Raw genomic sequence first — 24,150 nt, 5'->3', positions numbered from 1 at the left:
AGGCTAATTCGAGTTCTTACCATCCTATGGTCACTGCAGCGCACCTTGCAGAGCACGTCCACATCTTGTATGATGCCAGGGTTAGCGCAGAGTATGAAATCTATTTCATCTTTAGTCTCGCCGTTCGGGCTCCTCCATGTCCACTTTCGGCTATCCCGCTTGCGGAAGAAGGCATTCATTATCCTCATATTCTGTCCCGCAAACTCTACTAATAACTCTCCCCTGATATTCCTAGTGCCCATGCCATATTCCCCCACTGCCTTGTCTCCAGCCTGCTTCTTGCCTACCTTGGCATTAAAGTCCCCCATTAGTATAGTGTATTTAGTTTTCACTCTACCCATCGCCGATTCCACGTCTTCATAGAATCTTTCGACTTCCTGGTCATCATGACTGGATGTAGGGGCGTAGACCTGTACAATCTTCACTTTGTACCTCTTATTAAGTTTCATAACAAGACCTGCCACCCTCTCGTTAATGCTATAGAATTCTTGTATGTTACCAGCTATGTTCTTATTAATCAGGAATCCGACGCCTAGTTCTCTTCTCTCCGCTAAGCCCCGGTAGCACAGGACGTGCCCGCTTTTTAGCACTGTATATGCCTCTTTTGGCCTCCTAACTTCACTGAGCCCTATTATATCCCATTTACTGCCCTCTAATTCCTCCAATAGCACTGCTAGACTCGCCTCACTAGATAACGTTCTAGCGTTAAACGTTGCCAGGTTCATATTCCAATGGCGGCCTGTCCGGAGCCAGTGATTCTTAGCACCTTCTGCTGCGTCGCAGGCCTGACCGCCGCCGTGGTCAGTTGCTTCACAGCTGCTGGGGACTGAGGGCCGGGGTTTGATTGTGTTGTTCATATAGGAGGTTGTGGCCAAGTACTGCACCAGGGTGGCCAATCCTGCTCTGGCGAGGGAGTGCGTTACCGGTTCTGGTCACCGGGATTAGGCCACACTCCAGGCCTGTTTATGCAATTTTATCAACACGCGGACTTTTTCTTTTTTTTTAATCCGGTGGAAAATTGCCGGCACCGGGATTCGAACCACGGACCTCTTGCGCGCGAGGCGGGTGTTCTACCTCTACGCCACCGCTGCTATTCATTATGCTCGTTATGATATAGTACACCGCGGATACCTGAAAACAGCCGTTTTATGTATACAAGCTGCTCAGTCGAGCTGGCGTACAGTTGGGAACGGCACTACTTGCAGGTTTGAAATATAAGAACGGCACAACCTGTTTTTCTGGAAAATCGGGCTCGAGAATAATTTCATTTTGTTTACTCCTTAGAAAAGCGCCGAACGACACAGCTACTTCGTTTAAACAAAAATAAATTCTGGGGTTTCGCGTGGCAAAACTACGATGTATAATTACGAGGCATCCGCGGCATTTGAGTTTTGACCACGTAGGGTTCTTTAATTTGCACCTAAATATAAGTACACGAGCGTTTTTCCATTTCGCCCCCATCGAATTCCGCGGCCTGCATGGATTGAACCCGTGATCTCTAATTTAGAAGCCGAACGCCATAGCCACCATTGCCACTAATTAAACTACCGCGCCGGCTTCTTTGATATTTTTGTTTCAAAGCATGGACTGGAAAAAAATGAACCGGGCTTACGGGCCAAAGATTGGTACATCGAATAATTAAATAGAAACTGTTTTGGGCATCCGAGGGGAGGCCCGAGCCAATAGAAGACCACTTAGCCTAATTAGTCCGCGTTCTGTTTCGTCACGAAGACGCAAACACGAACGGAATGTTGCGCAGCATTTTTTTTTATATTTACTTCACGTAACACGACAAGACCCGCCGTGGTGGCGTAGTGGCTTCGGTGTTTCGCGACTAAGCCTGAGGTTGCGGTATCGAATCCCGGCCGCGGCGGCCGGATTTCGGTGGGGGTGAAATGTGAAAACGCCCGCTTACCGCGCATTAAAGAACCCCAGTCCCTCAATACGGCGTGCCTGATAATAGAATCGTCGTTCTGGCATGTAAAACCCCAGAATTTTATTTTAATTACGTCTGGGAACAGGGCGCTGGATGGGGCACATATGCTTGAATTGTTAACGCGGCGGGCACCAAGCGTAAAGTTTTTTTTTTTTTGTCTGCGCTTCGCATGACCTACTGATGAAAACATATATGTGCAAGAATGCACGCGACGCATGCTGCTTGCAGAACAAGCAAGATATTTGTTCTCCAAGGCAGCGTCAATAACAGCAGAACGAAAGCCAGCACTGTGGCCGCAATGCACGCGCAATAATTTCGCAGCATGCATATGTAGAATAAACGACAGGACTTTATTCTTAAGACATAAATGCACGTCATATGTAATTAGGAACACCACTTGAGCGGTCTGATCGCCAATAGCAGCGCGCGAAGCAGGGCGAACGCCCCCACTGAGCAGAATCGCCAGCTGTTTCCAACGGCGCGACCTTGAGGCGATCCACTCCACTTCGGTTGCAGCGCCGCCACGGTACTTTTCGTCGTCGGGCGCTTCACTGCAAAACACGCACTGCTCCGGCTGCTCGTCGCAATCAACCTTATTCTGGTACCCGCTGCTTGGGCCTTATACGGAACATGACGACGACGGCGGAAATGCGCCTCGAGTGTCCATATATAATTGCTATCGCAGCGAAACGAAATCTCAATGGTCGATGCTAAAATTGCATATTGTATGGCTAGCGACCTCACTGCCGCCAATTGTGTCGAATGTCCCTTGTACAGCCATTCAACTTCGCTCTGTTCGGCACCAGAGTGTAGAAGGGGACCCCGTTTCGACCACGCCAGGGTAATTTCAGATCCGCACACGTTTCCGCTATAACATTTAGGTCGACATACGTATATAATTTACATTATTCCAGTTCGTTTTATTACACTTATTTACATGTCACACAGGATGCACAGCACCATTTCGGTCACGTATACGAGCTATGCTCGAACGCAGAGTAACCGTCGGTATTTAAAAGCCTTAGTGGAATTGCATCCAAAACGCCTGCGGCTGCCAGGTGTGAAGTTTATGTCGCAGGTGCACCGCCTCTGGAACCGGCAATGTAGAGCACGAAATATCAAGACCGCTGTGCGTCGTGTCCGCACAGGAGTTCGCGGTGTACAGTTAGTTGCCAGGCGTCATCCTTGACGACGCTCGACCAAGTGTGTACACTCTGCGCAGCCAACCCTCTTCTAGGTATAGCAAGGAACGTCGAAAGCGTCACTTGTGCCTCAAGAAAGCATCCTACGGTGTTACGGAACTTATCACCACCTAAGAAGCCCGCGCAAGCGCACACTGGATTTTTGCAGTCCACCAGCCTGTCGCAATGTCCACAACGGGAGCGCCGTTCTTAGGGTGTGTGCGTGTGTCAGTGCGTGTGTGTGTCAATGTTTCTTTAATCAGTCTCACTCTTTCTACCCTCATTCCTCCACGCCAGCTCTTCCGTTTAAGCAATGGCTTTTTTCCAACTCTATCTTTCCCTCTCTCTTTCACTCAAGCGTCGTCGGCTCTGTCCAATCATTGTCAGTCCAGGCAGTTCATGACTATGTCAGCTTGCCAGGTTTCGTGCCCGGCCACAGATATGTAACCTTGCGCAGTCGTCAGTTGTAGACGGTGTGAAGCGTGGTAGGCGTCATCTGCCTTCCCGGTGTCGAAGCACCTGCCAGGAGCCTAGGCAACCCAAGGCTAGCTGCACTTGCCAGCTGTCAAGTCCCCCCAGAGATTCCGCGTCTCGGCTGCCGTCAGCTCGTGCTGCGCTAGGACGTTTCCGTACAACGAGCACAACGTCTTCGTCGCGGTGCCTCCACGTTTCTTCTTCCGGTGGTTCTTGAACCTGGGAGCGCCCTCCAGTGCAATCGCGTCGCTGCCCGCTACAACGGGCGCCCTCTCGCGACACATGCCCGTCACGTACACGTCCTCGAATGGGAACATGTGCGTCAGCCGAGCGGCCGCGTACAGAGGGCCGACGGCGTCGTGAGTCACAGCGTACGCGAATCCGCTCACGAAGTCCGGCAGTCGCGCCTTGGCGAACAGCTGCGGCGAGGTGAACCACTTGCTGGCCCGGTTCCGGTTGGGTCGGAACCCCTTCATCAGGTAGCCGATGATGGCCCTCCGGCGCCGCCGGGACCCAGCGGCCAAGTACTCTCGCAGCGCGGCTAGGTTCACGAACGCATCGTCATCGGCCTTCACGAGGTACCTGCGCAGGAAGGTGAACACTGTCAGTCGAAGCGCAAGCGGCGAATGCATGCGAACAGATAAAACCAAGGGATGCATAGGGGAAATTATCCGTGTTATAATTGAAAAGTAAAAATGATAAAGGGAAATAAAAGCGTACGAAAGAAACTCGCAGTTTCGCCAGATAGGCGAACAATCGATTGCGATAGAAAATTAGCAGACAGTTATACACTCTAAAACAATATTACACCGTGTGGATTGTATCTTGCCACACAACAATAAGCGTCATCTGTCTTGTCCGCATTTCCTTTCTTTAACGCTGCGGGCCCTGTACTTTCCAGTAACGAACGGCACGCACGTTATCAGCATGACATAGCATTCCCGACAGGAAAGTAGCGGGCGCGGCGTTTTCAAAAAAGGAAACGCAAGCAAGACAGATGACTATTATTGCTGTGTGGCAGATATACACCCCAAAGGGTGTACCTTTGTCTGAGAGTGTACGAAGTAAGGACAGTAAACTTCGCTTACCACGTAAATTAACAAGCATGGCGCTCAAGCAAGCTTGAACTCATCTCACTCGTTGATCGCGCACAACCGCTGTCAAAACTCTGGAGTGAGAAAGCGCGGCAGCAGCAGCGCGCGAATTGACCTTCGTGCTGCCTCTCGATTCGACGCGATCTAAGTGGCGAGAACACAACGCACACGAAGCTATCAGCATCGGTGCACTCCGTCCCCATCGCAGATCGCTTTCAAGGTAGGGCGCGCGCGGCCGCCGCCGGAGTAGAAGGCCCGCTCCCTTCCTCCTACCGGTGCTTTGCACGCGACGGAGACTGCGCGCTTCCTGCCCGCTTTCCTTTCTCGCGCGCGCGAGATTGGGCGACCATCGCCGGCTCACACTGGCACACTTGCACTCGCACATATAGCATACGGCGCACGGCGACGATGTAATCGCACTTGGACTTTATGTGGAACATCACGGCGACGCCGACGACAGAAATGCGGCTGAAGTGTTCATATAATTGTCACCGCAATAAAAAGAAAGAACTTGCTGCCGGTTGGAGCCGAACCCACATCCGCATTGCGCATGAGATGTTCAACCAGTTGAGCTACGGCGGCGGCTTCTCTCATTCCCACTTTCTTCGGAGTTTGTGTATGCATGCGTACGAGGTCTGACCATGGACAGTGTCGTCGGTGCATGTGAGGTTAGACATGTTGGGTTTCACTGTATGGTACAAAAGGTGGCTGGCCATTCAGTGCGGGTAGAGGCAGCAAGCTCGAAGGGAGGAGCAGAGTGCATTGCCGCGCATATATCCAGTGTTGAGCGACGCCTGTTTTCACGCCCTCGCAAAAGCTGGAGGCAATGGTGTAAAATTACTGCAGCGCAAAGCACTGAATTGCGAAAAAAAAGGAACAAAAACGGACGAAGAAAGAATGATTGCAAGAGGACAGCGCTCGTGTTGTCCTCTTGCAATCCTTCTTGTTTAGTCCGTTTGTGTCCCTTTTTTTTTTTTCGCACTTTAGTGCTTTGCGCTGCAGAAATTTTACACCATGGGCTTAAATCAGCTCGCTCACATCGCTATTCTTGTTCTTGGGGGAATTCTCGGGTGAGATTGCAAGAGTACCTTATTATAATCCGTAGCAAATCCAGAACGGAGCAGGGACTCTTCCTTGAAAAGCGCAACGCGTCTGCCATTTGTCCATTCGCATTTCAGTGAATATTCCCCTGACAAATGCCACCGGCACGGCGCCACGGTGCCGTGACAGACCGAACGGCTGCCGTTGCCGGCGTCAGGATAGCATGGGTGCTTCTGCACATTGCCGAGTCCCATCGAGGGTGCAGCGTGGACGCACGGAGCCCCGTGTTTGTTGAGGCCGTCTACGCGAGCAGCGGCCACTCGGTCTCGACTGCATGGGTAGGCGCATTACGAGAGCACGCGACAACACATCTGGCTCACCTCGCAGTCACCGCAATTTGAACTGTGTTTCTGTTTAATACTTTTAATAAGGTGTGAAGCCTCACACCGTCTTACCCTGAAGGCAATATGGTCACTTTTCCCTCAAATGCTGGGCTGCGTGAATCTCCTGTGTCACACTCTCTGCTGTGTCAGAGTGCCGATTCACACACACACACGGCGTCATGAATTGGCCTTATTTCGGCGTAGAACTGAAATTATTGAAGTACCGCATTTTCCGTATATATATACAAATATAAGCGCCTGCGGTGCTCCTCCTGAGGAATAAATCCCGAAAGAACAGTTATACGAGTGTGTCTAAGCTCTCTCGTTTTTCTTGATAGTCAAATTTAGGTGCCCTAGTCGATTTGTTGTCAAAGTTTCAAGGAATGAATGGAGCTTTATACACAGGCTGCAATAGAACGGAACAATATGTAATGGGATATCGATCTGCCATGGAGCGGCGGCGCATAGGGATATTTGAAGTAGCAGCATGAGTCCCTGCAGTAGGTTGATTATTCTAAGACCTCACAGGCTCTGAGGCGAGGAATCGCGTCGGAGGCGGTAAAAATTACGTTAGAAACCATTCTCGATGATTACCTAAATCAGTGGGAAGCAATTCTCCTCTGCAGGCGTGGCGCAAAGCCCGAACGAAGTCACGTCCTCCCTGGGAAACGCTCACTCGAGGACATGCGCTGGCCGCGACACGTTGCCGACGTGCGATGGGAAGCAGAGGCGGTCATTGACAGTACACGCTGGACCAAATTCGTTTTCGGCTAAGTGCCTCGCTGCTTCTGTACGCACTGCATGCCTGTGTAGTCTATGCAGTGTCTTAGCACTCGGACTTGATACTTTCCTGGCGTCCTGTTTATCTGCAAGTCGAGGCCTCACGCGCAACATAGCGCAACTATGGCGCAACCGAGTCACGCGTAGGTGCTGACGGGGTGGAGTTTTGAACGCCCTGTGCCACAACCTGGTCCATGGTGAACAATGAAGTTGGCTGAGTAGTACAAAACATGGAAGGTCTGTGGTAGTAGCTTTAGATACGACGACGCCAAGGAGTGACGCGATTCTCGCTTGTTTTGTGTGGTTTCGAGCTTTCTGCGTATAGTTTCTCCGACTCAAAAAGTGCTTGTAACGTACACACGGCGACTACAGCAGCAGTGCGTGGTTCCGAAGTGTCGTAACTGCCGTTATTGTCACGTGGTGAATTGCCATGAACAAGGTCATAATCCCGATCTACCGATTCCCCTTGAAGCCGCGCAAAGTGGAGCGGCGGAAGTGCTGTGCTGTTAAAAGTTGCAAAGTGAGTACATAGTAAAAATTGACTCGCCTTCCCGTCCTTGCGAAAGTGGATGTGCACCAAAGCTTCTGAAAACCTCCACTACAACTTCTGACGGCAGTATGCAATGCTTTATTGCTTTAGATTAATGATAGTAATTGTAATTTAGAGTAACTAGAATAATGGTAATTTTGGAAGCACGCAAGAAAGCTTGATATTGTGGCTAAAGCTATGACACACAAATACTGATCTTCTACCAACCTCCCAAAGTGTCATCTTCATAGGCTGGATCCATCCTCAAAGCTACAAGTGCCATAAAGAATTTCCCGCTCTGAGGCGACAGTATTGTGCCGCCTCTGGCTCGGGGTGCATTTACAAAGCCCTACTCGTTCCGCATTGGAATGGGGGATACGCCCATGTGCGACTCTTGTGGAACCACAGAAACGATCGACTACATCGTATGCATCTGTCCCCAATAAGATGTCGAGCGCGAAGTTCTCCGGACAGCACTGAACCAGCTAGACTCTAGACCATTTTCGGCAATGACGATCCTTGGACGCTGGCCGTACGCGGCGATGGCACAGAAAGCCACGAAAGCGCTCTTGAAATACTTAACGTCGACAGGTCTTGGGCACCGTGTGTAGACTCGGTGTGAACCTTCCACTGTGCGGGAAACTGCTCTATCTCTTCATCCCTATACCCTTCCGCCAGTGCAGGGTAGCAAACCGGACGTGCGTATGGTTAACCTCCTGCCTTTCCTGTCTTCTATTTCTCTCTCCCTCTCTTGGAAGCACGCCGCCGCTGGTCATCTTGTCGTTTTTTTCCCCTTGCCACTCCTCGTATTCACGCTGCCTCTTGGGAGTCCTAACCATGCGTTGCCTACCCATAGCGATGCTGCAACAATGAAATCAGTTACTAGGCTGGTTCTTTTACAGGTGAAAGGCTGGTGACGTCACTCCCACGTTGCAAGGTGCCGTCGCCGCGGCAGCTTGCGCATCAGTAATATTTACCGAGAAACGTATGCGGGGAGTGCTAAGTGCTTCGCATTGTTATCAAGAGCGCCTTATCATCAATGATGCGTTCTGGATGCTTGTTTTGTGCCTGTTCTTTATTTGAAACGAACGCTGTGCTGTATGCGTGATACCAAAGAATCTATGCACTTTTCGTTTCAATCGCTGGAGTTTTTTTTAATGGCTAAAGGTTTTATTTTCTTTTTCCCGTGAGGACCTAGTTTAGATAAGATAAGTATATCTGGTTGCGAAGCTTCCATAGGAGCCGATATGTTCAAAACATGGCGGTTCATATAATAATAATAATAATATAATATTTGGAGTTTTACGTGCCAAAACCACTTTCTGATTATGAGGCACGCCGTAGTGGAGGACTCCGGAAATTTTGACCACCTGGGGTTCTTTAACGTGCACCTAAATCTAAGCACACGGGTGTTTTCGCATTTCGCCCACATCGAAATGCGGCCGCCGTAGCCGGGATTATGGCGGTTCATCGGCGGTTCATGAGGCTTAGCGCCATATGTATGTGGAGGGAACACTTCCGTCGAAAGAAAAAATAATGTGGCCCTATATCCGTTAAAAACAGGAGTGACGTCATTTTGTTTTCGAAAGCGCGAAATTAGTTTTGTCGGCCTGCCTTTAGAGCTATATATTTATATGCCCCGCGATTCGACTTGGTGGGTGTTTCGAGCTTTCAGCGCGGAAAGCGATGCAGGAAAAAGTCAGCCGCACGGTTGTCGGAATCGCACCCCTGCACAGAAGGTACTTTCTTTGGAGGCTGACGAAAACTTTAGGTGCAGTGCTGGTCCTATCGCTGGACGCCATGCCCGTCAGTCAGCGTAGTCGCACGAAAACAACAATTATCTGCTGGTCATAACTCACTACTTTTGACTGAACAGGTTATGAAGCGATGAAGCTACCCACGTCACAAAATTCAGACAAACGTCGACAAGTAAGAACGTTAATGGGGGCGTATTTCAACAGGTGAACTTTACGAGAGCGCCTTTCTTGCACATTTCAAGAGCGGCACTGCATTGCGAGTGACAGCGGCGTCAACACCCTCTGTAACGGCAGGCGCTCAAAAGAAATGTACTTATTCATAATATTAAAATGAAATAAACTTGTGTTTTCTTAACTCGTCACGAATATATAAAATTGACCAGGAATTTTATTTTCGTTGAATGAATCTGCGTCTCGCTTGAACTAAAGAACGCTTTCTTTCTTTCCCGATGTTTGTTCTCTCCAAACATAGTCGCGCTTCAATCACTGCTCCCATGATCGCCCTTGTTGATGTCGGTGACAATTTGTACTGAACCGCTTTTTACTCGAAGCTTCGCGACCTATTTGGATCGACCTTGGTTTAGACGCTAACAGCTTCGCTGAAGGACTCTGTCGCCAGCAGGCGCCGAAATGTATTCGAGCATCGGAAGCATCGGAGGTGCTGTGGGATCGCAGCCCTCACAGCGGGCAGCCACTGTAAACAGTCACGGAGAATGCTTTTCCTGTGCCGCTGCACCTAGCAACATGCAGCTGCGGCAGCTTCTCGCTTACTAGTGGTTGCTCTCGACTTACCTCAGAAGAAGTGTTGTGAACAAAGCGTTGTGTCCAAACCGCATCGAGGCCAGGGAACACCTTGACCAACGCACTATCACGGCGCAGACAACACAGGGCAACACAACAAAAGATCGAGGTAATCGCGTGCCCTTTCATAACCATGTCGTCTGCTCGCAAAATTGCGAACTGCTGTGGCACACTCATACGATTTAATTATAAAAGACAAATGCGGAATATTACACGCAACTGTCGCGCATGCTCCAGAAGTATTTGTGCGATTTATTTGTGTTGTAACCGCCAAGACACGGGGGACCCAAAGCGGCCCTATCGACTGCGGCCAGCCGTCATCATTCGACCTTTGATCCTTAAAATCGTTTATTGGAGATCACTTAAACATTTTGGCTCTCTCAAGAGCAAGCGGTCAGTGCATTCATTATCGATAATTACGCGAGCATGTTTCACAGAACTTCCCTCGATCTCAGCGCCGTATGATACTCGTTGCAATTTCGAGTTGCAAAGTGCTCAGACGATCCCTTCGACATTTTGCACGTCGTTGGCGTTGGCGTCGTTGGCACACTTGACGTTGCAGAGCTTCTTTCCTCTCTGGAGAATGCCTGGCCTGGGGGAGTTTGCAGCGTCCAAAATTTGCCGGAATCCATAAAGCAGAAAAAAATTGGCAGTGGCTTAGCTCGGCTGTGCCAGGATATACGTAGCGAAAGCTAAGGCATAGCATGGTTAGCCTTAGTTAATCTTGATTGCAAGTCCATGTTAGTCTGGTTGTCTAGCTATGTTGCGGCGTTTAGCCAGTCGTTCGGCGCGCTGTTCGTCTGTTTCCTGGGCGATTCGTTTCCTCTTCATCTCATTCCGATGTCGATTCCAGGCCTCCTCCTGCTTAGCAGAATTGTCGCCGTCCATACTGCCGCATCCAGTGTGGTTGCGGCGCACGCGAGCTCTCCTTTTCAATCCTCCGACATGTTATCAGGCATGCGACGCAGCTGGCGAAGCGAGCGGAGGTGAACGCAACGACGAGCAACGCGGTGTGAAGTCATACCAAACGGCGGCGGCGGAAAGGCGCGGCGCTGCGCAGCGGCGGAACACCTATGGCTCGGTGCTACTAGTGGCGCATGCGCAGTAGTAACTAGGGAGCGAGAGAGAGAGAGAGAGAGAAAAATATGCACAGCGAGGCGCGCGTTGTGACGTCATGTGGCTCCTCGGAGCACCGCCAAAGCGAAATTGCAAGTTCGCGGCCAGTAAAGCTTTCGCTTTAAAAGGAAGAATGGTGGCTCCAGTGTGCTCCTGTGCTCTTGGCAGCAGACGTACACCTATGGATTGCGTAAACATGATTAAAGGTCCTGCAGAAGACACGTCAGGGCGCATTGGGCGTCTCCCCTTTGTACACCTTTGTTCTCTTCTTTTAAGGCCGAGAGAGAGAGAGTTGTGGTAACCTGTGCGAAACTGGACACGCATATGTAGTGCACACTTTGTCTAACGTCTTCGAAACAACGGTAACATCACACTTGCGGCAGCACAGTGGCCACAAGCCGACGCGCGGGGAAGGTTGAGGCGGCATGTTTGATTGTAGCACAGCCGTAAGGGTTGGGGTCATTTCGGTCTCTCCCATCCCATGATGTACTGCCTCCTCCTCCACTCACGTAATCGAGCTGATGAGTCGCCAAACGCGGAGTCAAGGGCATCGATCACGGAACGACGACGTCCCGTGCCAGACCATGCATCTTGTCTTCCCTTCTTTTCACGCGCGTTGCGAGGCGCGGCAGAAAAGCGCTCACGTCACCGAGGCATCTGTCACCTCATCAACGTCCGGCACCAAGGTGAAAAGATCTTAAAACGAATGCAAAGAGTCGCGGTCTTATGACGCCCGGTTCACGTGGTGACTCGGTCGGCAGAATTGATTCGTAGTGCAGTTTTGCTTTTTGTTTTTGTTTCGTGTGTGACGTAGCTTGATTCGCACGAGATTTCGCCGCTATTGAGGAAGGCTTTACCTCGAATTTACAAGTGCTTTGCGTGGAAATTAAACGAGTTGCAGTCAGCACTTTGTGGTGTCTACTCTGTCGGCCCCTGTGAATTGTTTATTCGCGGTGATAAAATAGACTGATTAAATGGTTTTTGCGGCCTGATTGCCTAATGAAAATTTGAAACGTGCTCTTTCATATTCTAGCATGCTGATACGTACAACGCAACATTACGTCGAAAGTTCGTGATAGCCTTCGCATACATTAAGCGGATTCCTAATTTGGTCAACACTGGAGAACTCGCGATACCATCGCATTTAGCCTTCCGGCCTTCGTCTTAAAGGGTCGAATGCGAAGGCTCAATGAATTTGTAAAGCGTGCACGATGCTTCTGTAATACCTAAACATGAAAGGCATAGAGACATCGCTAACTTTTTAATTTTGAAGAATTGCCTGCTGGTGGGTGGGCAACGATACTGATATTACAAATTGTGCAGTCGCGGACATCCGAGCCGTTACTCGCAAAATTTGTGTTTGAACTCTTCACAATTCGCCGGTACTCGGGGGCTTTCACTTGTGATAGTGAGCGGTGTGTTATAACATGACAACTGGCCAATCGCAGATTCCATTTACGCCATTTACGCGGTGCTCCGGAGGAGACCATTGCTGGTTCAAAAGTTAACGCACTTCTTAAATACAACTGTTTAGTGTGTCGCCGTTTCGGCCGGAGAACGACCTTTTCAGTCTTGAGAAAGTGATAATGAGTATGGGGGGGTACCGATGAGAAGATGAAGCGTATGATAAATACTCACACTAATTTCCCTGTGCGCGCAAGCGACCAGCCAGAACGCGACTTAGCCAGAAAAGAAACGCAGAAGAAATCGTTTGCGGCGCGAAACGTGAACGATTTCTGAACCACGGTAACGGCGGTCCGAAGAAACTTCAACGGAAGTAACACGATTGTTTACTGGGGATATTTTTTTTCACAGCGAAGCTATTTATGGCTAGCCGATTCGTCCATCGGTACGTCGGGCGGTCGCCTGTACGCCGAAAGCTACTCTGGCGCAACCCTATGCGCATGCGCGAAAAAGAGAAGAAAAGAATAAAGAAAGACGCGCGCGATTCGCCGACGCCACCTAGGCAGCGCAAGGCCTGTTTAGTCGCATCCATGACGTCACCCTACCTGGCCCGAAATTTCCATTGACGAGGCTCGCGTGATGAAAGCAGTGACGTCAAAATCATTGTTGCCTACTCGGGGGCATCCCCATCAGATTCAGTGCAGTCGCGCCAGGTAACATGACATCATGGATCGGAGTGGAAAGGCCTTGTGCTATCTCGGATTATCTGCGCCAGTAGTGACGCCGTTGCTCTCCGTCGCAGCCGAGCACGCTCGCAGGAGTTGCTCTCCGGCTCCGATATGGGTAAACCGCGCGTGATACGTACTCCTGAAGACCACGCAGTTTTCGATCACCAATGCCGCGAGCAGAACAGGGAACGAGCTCGCCTACGCCGTGCCGGTGCTGCAGCCCAGGCACAAGAGCAGGCTCGTGCACTCGAGCGTTAGCAGCACCTGCGTACTGTTTGGATCGCACCGCTGGTACGAGTTGTTGTGGTCGCACCGCTGGTGCGATCGGTTGGGAACTCGGCGCTGACGCCCGTGGTTGTACCTGGGTCGCAAGCCCCAAGGGTAGCGTTGGCCTGGCGGCCTGGGGTACAACTGGAAGCATCCGAAGGTCCCGGCAAAGCATGAGTCGACTGGTAACAACAAAACAACTTGTTTATTTTAACATCGCAAAGAGTTGGCGGTCAGGTTGACCGAAGTAGAGAGACGGGAGAGCACTTTACTCAACAGAAGAAATCGGAGCCCTCCTCTTTTTGGCGTCCGGGGGCAGCTGTTTTTATACTCTCGCAGTTGAGGGCAAGAAGGAACCCCTCAATAGACGAGCACGTGATTGTACAATGGGCTAAGGTGACGCACACTGTCGTAGCGCCGCCGGTCGGGCACAAAGACTGGGAGGAGAAGGTAACTTCGGCTCTCGTAGCGCCTCTGGTCGGGCACAATGACTGGAAGGAGAAGGTAACCTCGGCTCTCGTAGCGCCTCTGGTCGGGCACAATGACTGGGAGGAGAAGGTGACCCCCTGCTGTCGCATCGCCGCCGGTCGGGCACAATGGCACATACACTCATACACGCACATGAAGACACGTGGCATCGGAACATGCCTGGAAACGCCTGGAAACGCCTGGAAACGCCTGGAAACGCCTGGAAACGCCTGGCGGGGAGCGTAGCGGCGACGCCGAACGGGCCAAAATGTCTGCCGCTTTGTTGCAATCGCGCCGGCTAAACCGCGCGTCGTAGGCGAAACGTAACAGTACCGAGGATCCGGCAGCCTACTAAGCCGTCGTTTAATGAACCGTCGTGATTAACCCAGTGATAAACACCGGAGCTGGATGTTTCAGCTTCGCTTGTTAACAATCTGTACGGAGTGCTTGGGCGTTAATTTTCCAGTAATATGTAGGGTCCATGGAAGTGCATGTGATTCAAGCTTCTCATACAATCCGGGTGTATGAAAGGGCGTCCGGAGTAGCACTTCCTCTCCACGACGAAAGGAGACGTCTCAACGAGAGATGTCGTAACGTTGCTTGCGATCTAGCTGACTGACTTCTGTGTAGAGGCGAGTACGTTGACGACATACGTCAAGTCTCGACAAGAACTGTTCGGGTATACTGGTCGAGATGTTAGTTGGGGCACTTAAGAAAGCGACGTCGATGGTGAATGTCGGCGAACGGCCGTAAAGAGGTAGAAAGGTGAGTACCTCGTAGTTCGTTGGATAGCGGTGTTGTGAGCAAAAGTCACAAACGATAAAAGATTGTCCTAGTTGTTGTGGTTTGGCCCGATATACGTTGATATCCTAAGTGTGCGATGAAATTGCTCTGTGAAGCTATTTATTTGAGTGTGGTACGCGGATGTCATCTTATGAACTGCGCCACAAGCTCTGAGTAGTTCTTCGATCATTTTTGACATGGCAAGACGGAGCACAATGGCGTCCAGAAAGAATGCGGCAACGTCTGAGGCCTAACTAGAGCGTAAATGAGCGTTCTCCGCTTACCGTGTGAGATGGTCGACAGCTGTCACGATCTATCGATGACCTGCTGGTGTTATGAGCAGAGCTCCAACCAGGTCTGTCCCAACGATGTCAAAACGTGTCTCGGGACAAGGAATGGGACGTAAAGGGCCAGCAGGAGGCGAAGTCGGTCGTTTCCGCCGTTGGCACTGAACGCAAGGAGCGACGTACTTCGCCACAAAGGTAGACATGCCTGGTCGAAGAGAGAGAGAGAAAAAAACATTTATTCGGATCATCGAGGTGGTTGCTCTTGAGGTCGAGTGGGTGGTGTCCTCATACCAGGACTCCACTGGCCATGGCTGCTCGGGTGCATTGATGAGACGATTGGTCTTGCCCCGCTCGGTTGATTAGCGCTCGAGCTAGGGCGTTCGCCCTTTCGTTCCCCTGCAGACCCGCGTGACCCGGCGTCCACGTGATTTGATGGTATTCTTGCAGCCTCGGGCCTAGAATCTGACCGCCAGCAGCGGTGTTCGTCCGTTCGTAAAGTAACGGCTCCAAACGCAGCTGTATACATGTTGTGGAAACCCAAGTGGCCAGCAGATAAGTCTTCGTAGAAGGCTTCAAGGACTTGTGTGCGCAGCGAACGTGGTAGAACAGGTACCCAGCGGTGTTCGTCGGTGTTGTAAAAGTAGAGGTGCAGCACATCTTTTTCGAGCTTAGTCGCAGTTGTCGACGTATTCTGGCATTCGGTGCAGGAGAAGTTCCGTACAGGTGGTGGATAATGCGGCTGCAGTATGGATCAGAACGTTCACACGAGGCGAATTGAGTGCCACGATTGGAATATAGCGTGTGAGTAACTGCTAGCGTTGATAACCTAAGTGGATACATTGTTTCCTCATCAAGTGGCGAGCAATGGAGGGACGCGCTCGAAGATAATAGTGGCAAGGGGCAGTGAGACAGAGCATCGGCATCCTGACGTTATTTTCCCCAGACTTGTACGTAACTTTAAAATCGTACCTTTCCAATCGGAGCACCCAGCGACTAAGGCGTCCAGACAAAATTTTCTGTGACGATAACCAGCATAAGGCGTGATGGTTGGTTATGACAGTGAAACGGCATTCATACAGATATGGCCGAAATTTTTATATGGCCCAAACTACTACGAGGCATTCCTGCTCTCTTATCGAGTAGTTCTGTTCGGCAGTCGTTAATGAGCGACTGGCATATGCAGCAACTAACTCTCTGTCGCGTGGTGGTATCACCCTGCAGAAGGACAGTGCCGATCCCATGGCCACTAGCGTCGGTGTGCAAAAAAGTTGGTGCTTTCCCATCGAAGTGACAGAGGACGGGGAGGGATTTTAAGAAAGTTCGCAGTCGTCTGTCCAAGCGAAAGTAATGCCCATCGTCAGCAACTTGTGCAGTGGACTCATGAAACGGCGGAAGTAGGATGCCAGGCCCAAGAAACTTCTTAATTGTTTTTGATTTTCAGGGTGAAGAAATCGAATCACGGCAGTAACCTCGTCAGGATCTGGTTGCACACCATCTTTACTGATAAGGTGACCCAACACTTTGGTGTTCCTTCTGGCAAAATGACATTTTTTTGTGCAGACATGGAGGCCAGCGTTGGAGATGCATGTCAAAACTTCGCCCAAATGCTCAAGGTGTCGATGAAAAGTTGCAGAAAAATAACGATGTCTTCTGAATAACACAAAGTGGCCTTCCACTTAAAGCCGCGTAAAACTGTGTCTATCATGCGTTAAAATGTTGCAGGAGCATTACATAAACTGAAGGGCATTACGTTGAACTAGTAAAGTCCGTCTGGTGTTGCAAAGGCCGTCTTGTACTTGTCCGCCTCGCGCATAGGTATTTGCCAATACCCGGATCGGAGGTCTAGGCTTGAGAAATATTCAGCACCCTGGAGGGATTCAATGGCATCATACATTGTAGGCATCGTATATACGTCTTTGCGCGTCATCTTATTAAGTTCTCGATAATCGACGCAAAATCGTACAAAGCTGCCTTTATTCCGGACCAGCACAACAGGAGATGACCAAGGACCGGACGACGGCCGAATGATGTTTCTTTTGAGTATGTCATCAACGTTTTCCGCAATGAATTTCCGTTCAGCGGAAGACACGCGGAATGGGCGGTGGTGCACAATCGAACTGCATGCCTTCGGTTTTGATGCGATGTACGGCGACGGAAGTACGCTCCAGAAGCTTGGAGTGAACGTCAAATAAAGCGCTGTGTTTTTGCAGTAGGGCCGAAAGGTCTTCTTTCTGCGCTACAGTCAAATCTGGATTTGCCGAGATCGTTAAAGGGGCGTTCGCAGCATGATCACCAGTCGTGGTAGAAAAACCTCAGTTCCACTCTGTGGAGAATGATGACCAGCGAAGCTGTGTATGTGGCCCCATTAATGGCGAACTGCACCTCCGCCCCGGGTCGGCTCGGCATTGCACTGTCTTCGGGATCGACCCACGTATGGGGAGTGCTTAACGCCTGCTTCTCCTCCGCCGCGGGTTGGCCCGGCATTGCACTACCTTGGGGATCGGCCCACGTATGGGGAGTGCTTAACGCCTGCTTCACCTCCGCCGCGGCTCGGGCTGGTATTGCACTAACTTCGGTATCGGCCCACGTATGGGGAGTGCTTAACACCTGCTTCACCTCCGCCGCGGGTCGGGCCGGTATTGCACCTTCTTCGGGTTCGGCCCACGTTGGGGAGTGCTTAACGCCTGCTTCACCTCCGCCGCGGGTCGGCCCGGCATAGCACTATCTTCGGGATCGGCCAACGTATGGGGAGTGCTTAACCAATGCTTCACCTCCGCCGCCGATCGGGCCGGTATTGCCTTCGGGATCGGCCCACGTATAGGGAGTGCGTAACGCCTGGTTCACCTCCGCCGCGGCTCTGGCCGGTATTGTACTATATTCGGGATCAGCCCGCGTATGGGGAGCGCTTAACGCTTGTTTTACGTCCGCCGTGGGTCGGCCCGGCATAGCACTATGTTCGGCATCGGCCCACGTATCGGTAATGCTTAACGCCTGTTTCAGCTTCGCCGCGGGTCGGCCCGGCATTGCACTATCTACGGAATCGGCCCACGTATATATGTGGAGTTTTTTGCTTGCCACGCCAACGACACGAAAATTTCCTTGGACGGTAGAGGTACACAGATTCGATGTAAAAAGGTGATGATTCGGCGTGAAGCGGTACTAGCGACATAGGTTCAGTGTCATTAAAGCAAGTCACAGTGGTGCCTTGAGAGAGCACAAATGGCGAAGGAGTAGGGTTAAGTACAGCGATCAACATTCTACCGCCGTGAAACCGCACCAGGATAGGAGGAATGCTAAGCTCACCAGATATGCAGCGACCGCTCGGCGCAAGGAACACATCACTATTTACAATGGTGTCGCAAGTCTGTGCTAGGATATGCTTATTGCCCGGTGGAATGGAACAGTCGGTAAACGTGACGAAATGAAGGCTGTGAACACCGACATCGGATGAAGATTGAATGTCCGTCATATGAATAATTCACTGACTGCAAGATATTAAAGCTGACGTTGAGGACAGGAAGTCTCATCCCAAAATCGTTGCGTAGGTGCACAAAGACAGCACGACAAATTGAATCCGCAGATAGATGCCATAAATGAAAACACGCCCCGTGCAAACACCAGAGGGCTGAATAAAAACAGCATTAGCACAATAAAAGGGAGGGCCATTATATTGACACGTGTACTTATCTTTATCGGGCGACCACGTTTCGCCGCCTAACAAACGTAATCGCACAGCGCGGGACGCACCTGCATGTATCTGAAGTTTCTGGAAAGTTATCGATGCTTCTACCCGGCTTTCTGTTGTCGCCGAACCTTGTGTTATCTGATTTCATCGCGTGACGCGAATGTTGTAGAACTTTGTGAAAGGCACGCGGGTCCGAACGATTAGTCTGGAACATTCGACGACGGATGTATAAAAGCCGACGCGTTTGACCTGCTGATCAGATTTTCGACGATCGCCGACCGTGTTCGCCGCTATCATTGTGCTGTAAGTGTAGCCTCTTTTGTGGCCACATGTTTGCCCAATAAAAGTTAATTTTCTCGTTCACAGTATTGCTACAGTGTTCTTCAACGTCACCACCACGTGACATCTGGTGGAGGTGCTTTTCGTTCATGTACCGGACGCCCCCGACAAGCCGTGATCCAAGCCCGGACCGCAAAGAGAACACCAACGTAGTTCCGGAGCATCGAGCAAGCCGCCGTCTTCAACAGCTACCCCCGGAGCACGGACTTCTACCTGAGAAGACCAAGAAGATTGTGGCCAAGGCAACCCCAGTGGCAGCCCCAGCGTTCCCCATCGTGCTGCAGCAGCCCAGGGAACCTCCGACGTTCCGCGGATCAACATGCGAGGACCCGGAAACCTGGCTCGAGACGTATGAGAGGGTCGCTGCATTTAACAGCTGGACCAGCGACGACAAACTGCGACATGTCTTCTTCGCATTGGAAGACGCTGCCAGGACCTGGTTCGAGAATCGAGAAGCCACCTCAACGACCTGGGACCTGTTCCGAAGCGGCTTCTTGCAAACATTCACAAGCGTGGTGCGAAAAGAGCGAGCCCAAGCTCTACTAGAAACCAGAGCGCAGCTGCCAAATGAGACGATCGCGATCTTCACGGAGGCGATGGCCCATCTTTTCCGGTACGCCGGCCCGGAAATGTCGGAGGAGAAAAAAGTCCGCTTCCTGATGCGGGGCGTCAAGCAAGAACTTTTCGCCGGACTTATTCGTAACCCACCGAAGACTGTGGCTGAGATTTCTGCGGAGGCATCGATGATCGAGAAAACTTTGAAGATGCGCACCCGGCAATATAACCGCCAGGGGCTCACGCCGCAGTACGCCATCCAAGGACTGGGTTCGGACGACCTTCAAGAGACCATCAGGGCCATTGTGCGCGAAGAACTGCGCAAGGTCCTGCCTTCGTCGCAGCCTCAAGTGGCCTCGATCGCCGACATCGTGAAAGATGAGGTTCAGCGATAGCTTGGGGTTCCTGAGGTGAAACCTCAATTACCGCAGCCCCAGCCAGAAGCGATGACCTACGCCGCCGTCGCACGCCGTCAAGGCCCCCCTTCGCGACCGCGCCAGGGTTCTGTAACGCCGCAATTCCGTCGTCCGCCGCCGCCGCCGCCAGCACGCCCACCCGTCGCCCAACGCACCTACGCGAGCAAGACGGACATTTGGCGAGCCCCCGACTACCGCCCGCTCTGTTATCACTGCGGAGAAGCCGGCCATGTGTACCGCCGATGCCCATACCGCGACATGGGACTGAGAGGGTTCGCCATCAACGCGCCGCGTCCACAGCTTGGGGAGCGCCCACGTGAAATCGCCGATTACCTAGCCGCCACTCAGTGCAACTCTCGACGACCGTCCCGTTCGCCGTCACCAGGCCGCTACCTGTCGCCGCAGCGCCGTCCATACACTGGCCCAGCCCGGGGCCGGTCAGCGAGCCCATATCCGGAAAACTAAAAGCAGAAACCGATGGAGGTGAGGTTGCTGTTCGTCGAACTGACGAAGATCCTCCGCCGCCGACGAAGACGCCGAAGAAACTACCTCGACGACATAACGACGCGCCGCCATCCCGACGAAGTGTGCAAGCAAAGAATACGACGACGAAAGCAGACCTGACGACGTCCCATACCAGCCACAGGTCAATGCGACACAGCCGTGATCCGACGCCAAGACCTAACTGTAACGCAAGGCAAAGAACCACCGACCTCGACGTGCTTCTCGACGGCCACGCACTCACCGCCTTAGTCGACACAGGGGCCGATTACTCCGTCATGAGTGGACACATCGCCGCCCAGTTGAAGAAGGTTAAGACTGCATGGGAAGGCCCTCAAATTCGGACCGCTGGAGGACACCTGATTACGCCGACTGGAATCTGCACGGCAAGAATTACCGTTCATGACCGGACTTACCCTGCCACCTTCGTTATCCTCCAACAATGTTCACGCGACGTCATTCTCGGCATGGACTTCCTAAACCAACACGGCGCAGTCATCGACCTGAAGTCGAAGTCGATAACCCTGTCTGAAGATCAAGCGATACCGCCGGAGAGCTCTCGTAGTCAGCATGCCTTAAGCGTGCTCGAAAGTCAAGTCAGCATCCCACCTCGCTCCAGCATTGTCATTCCCGTCGGCATCAAAACACCTGCCGACGTAGAAGGAGTCATCGAGGGTGACCAACGCCTACTGCTAGACCGTGAAATTTGCGTCGCAAGAGGGATCGCTCGACTCCACGGAGGGAAAACGGAAGTGATGCTAACCAACTTCAGCAAAGAGTTCAAGCACATCAGCAAGGGCACGACAATCGCGTACATCGAGGAAATTGTGGAAACGAGTAATGCCTTTGTCCTCTCAGATTCTGCAGCATCTACCCCGCCGACCATAGTTCCCGAACCAGACTTCGACATAACTTCCAAGTCTCCCCATGAGCAAGCAGCAAAAGCTCAGAAGTCTTCTCCGACGATACAAGGACTGCTTTTCGACTTCATCGAAGATTCGGCAAACACCAGTTGCAAAGCATCGCATAATAACCGAAGAGTGCGCTCAACCACTCCGCCAGAGCCCTTACCGAGTTTCGACGCGAGAACGTGAAGCTATTAGGCAACAAGTCGACGAAATGCTCCGCGACGACATCATCCAGCCGTCGAAAAGCCCGTGGGCATCTCCTGTTGTCCTGGTGAAGAAAAAGGACGGAACCCTAAGTTTCTGCATCGATTATCGTCGTCTGAACAAGATCACGAACAAGGACGTATACCCCCTCCCACGAATAGACGACGCATTGGATCGCCTCTGCAACGCTAAATACTTCTCGTCGATGGACCTCAAGTCTGGTTACTGGCAAATAGAAGTCGACGAAAGAGATCGCGAAAAGACCGCCTTCATCACCCCAGACGGCCTGTACGAGTTCAAGGTTATGCCATTCGGACTGTGCTGTGCGCCTGCAACGTTCCAGCGCTGTCATGGACACGGTTTTAGCAGGATTGAAGTGGCAGACCTGTCTCGTGTACTTGGATGACGTCGTCGTCTTCGCCGTAAATTTCGACGATCACCTTAGGCGGCTTGCAACAGTACTAGAGGCCATCAAATCATCAGGGCTCACTCTGAAGCCAGAAAAGTGCCGCTTCGCTTACGATGAGCTGCTGTTTCTAGGCCACGTAATCAGCAAATCTGCACTCCGCCCCGATTCGCAGAAGACAGCTGCCATCTCTATGTTCCCGCAGCCCATCGACAAGAAGGCAGTGCGTAGATTCCTTGGCATGTGTGCCTACTACAGGCGCCTTGTCAAGGACTTTTCACGCATCGCTGAGCCGCTGACGCATCTAACCAAATCTGATGTCGAGTTCAAATGGCAAACGCCGCAGGCCGACGCATTTCAAGAACCAAAACGACGCATGCAGTCACCGCCGGTACTGGCACATTTCGACGAAGACGCCGATACGGAAATCCACACTGACGCCAGTAGCCTAGGCCTCGGTGCCGTCCTAGTCCAGAAGAAAGACGGACATGAACGGGTGATATCTTATGCTAGCAGGTCGCTGTCAAAAGCGGAAGACAATTATTCTACGACTGAAAAGGAATGCCTCGCCATCATTTGGGCTACATCAAAATTCCGCCCTTACCTCTATGGCAGGCCATTCAAAGTCGTCAGCGACCATCACGCATTGTGTTGGCTAGCTAACTTAAAGGACCCTTCAGGACAGCTGGCGAGGTGGAGCATCAGACTACAAGAATATGACGTCACGGTAATCTACAAGTGCGGACGAAAACACTCAGACGCCGACTGCCTATCACGCGCCCCCATCGATCCCCCGCCGGAAGACGACGAGGATGACGACGCCTTCCTCGGGATAATAAGCGCAGAAGACTTCACTAAACAGCAACGAGCAGACCCGGAGCTAAAAGGTCTCGTCGAGTATTTGGAAGGGAACACCGACGTAGTACCTGGGGCATTTAAGCGGGGATTGTCTTCGTTCACATTTGTTGCAAATCGGTCGCAAGCCCCAAGGGTAGCGTTGGCCTGGCGGCCTGGGGCACAGCTGGAAGCATCCGAAGGTCCTGGCAAAGGATGAGTCGACTGCTAACAGAACAACTTGTTTATTTTAGCATCGCAAAAGAGCGGCCGGTCAGGTCGACCGAAGTGGAGAAGCGGGAGACCACGTTACTCGACGGAAGAAATCGAAGCCTCTCTCGGCGTCCGGGGGCAGCTGCTTTTATACTCTCGGAGTCGAGGGCAAGAAGGAACGGCTTGAAAGAGGCGCACGTGACGGCGGCGCCCGGACACGTTGTGACAAGAAGTGACGTATCCGCCGGGCCGGCGTCGGTCAGACCTCCTCGCTTCACAGTTGGGGAGCTCCTCTCCCCGGCTGCCGCGTTTTGACAAGCGTGGGCACCAACATGCACACACACACACACACGCACACACAAAGACACGTGGCATTGAAACATGCCTGGACGTGCTTGGAGGAGGCGTTGGGACAGCACTGAACTGGCCAAAATGTCCGCCGCTGTGAACGAAGCCCCGGCGTCCGTTGCATCCGCGCCGGCTATACCGCACGTCGGAGGCGAAACGTAACACATTACAAAACAACCTACACGTAAAGAAGAACTACTCACGAGTCCGCGCCAGCTACCTTCTTGTTGTTCCGTCGGCGCTGTGTCCAGAAATACTGTACGCCCTGCATGACGATCCAACCGCTGGGCACCTCGGATTCTCCCGAACGCTGTCGAGGATACAGGAAAGGTATTACTGGCCGCGCCTAACCGCCGATGTTGCCCGTTAGGTCAAGACGTGTCGAGACTGTCAGCGACGCAAGACACCACCGACAAGGCCAGCGGGATTACTACAGCCGATCAAGCCTCCTTACCGACCTTTTCAGCAGATCGGGATGGACTTGCTGGGACGGTTTCCGACATAACCGTCCGGAAATAAGTCGATCGTCGTGGCGACGGACTATCTTACCCGCTTCGCTGAAACTAAAGCTCTACCGAAAGGCAGCGCAGCCGTAGTGGCGAAATTTTTCGTCCAGAACATTCAGCTGCGACATGGTGCCCCAGAAGTCCTCATCACCGACAGAGGAACAGCATTTACAGCAGAGCTCACCCAAGCCATTCTGCAGTACAGC

The 24,150-nt window shown here is 51.9% G+C and overlaps 1 protein-coding gene across 1 annotated transcript in view; it reads right to left on the bottom strand.

Annotated features, from left to right (window-relative positions):
• Positions 1-2,830: 2,830 nt before the first annotated feature.
• The window catches only part of LOC142573076 (beta-1,3-galactosyltransferase 1-like), an 81,819-nt gene continuing 60,499 nt past the window's right edge, over positions 2,831-24,150 (bottom strand). The window contains exon 3 of the mRNA XM_075682592.1: positions 2,831-4,173. Within this exon, the coding sequence (XP_075538707.1) occupies positions 3,663-4,173 (511 nt within the window). The 3' untranslated portion in view covers positions 2,831-3,662. The remainder of the gene's footprint in view (positions 4,174-24,150) is intronic.

Source organism: Dermacentor variabilis, chromosome 2, assembly GCF_050947875.1.
Source record: "Dermacentor variabilis isolate Ectoservices chromosome 2, ASM5094787v1, whole genome shotgun sequence".
Lineage (NCBI taxonomy): Eukaryota > Metazoa > Arthropoda > Arachnida > Ixodida > Ixodidae > Dermacentor > Dermacentor variabilis.
The sequence above is the reverse complement of the archived record's forward strand: the minus strand, read 5'-3'. Positions and strand labels throughout refer to the sequence as shown.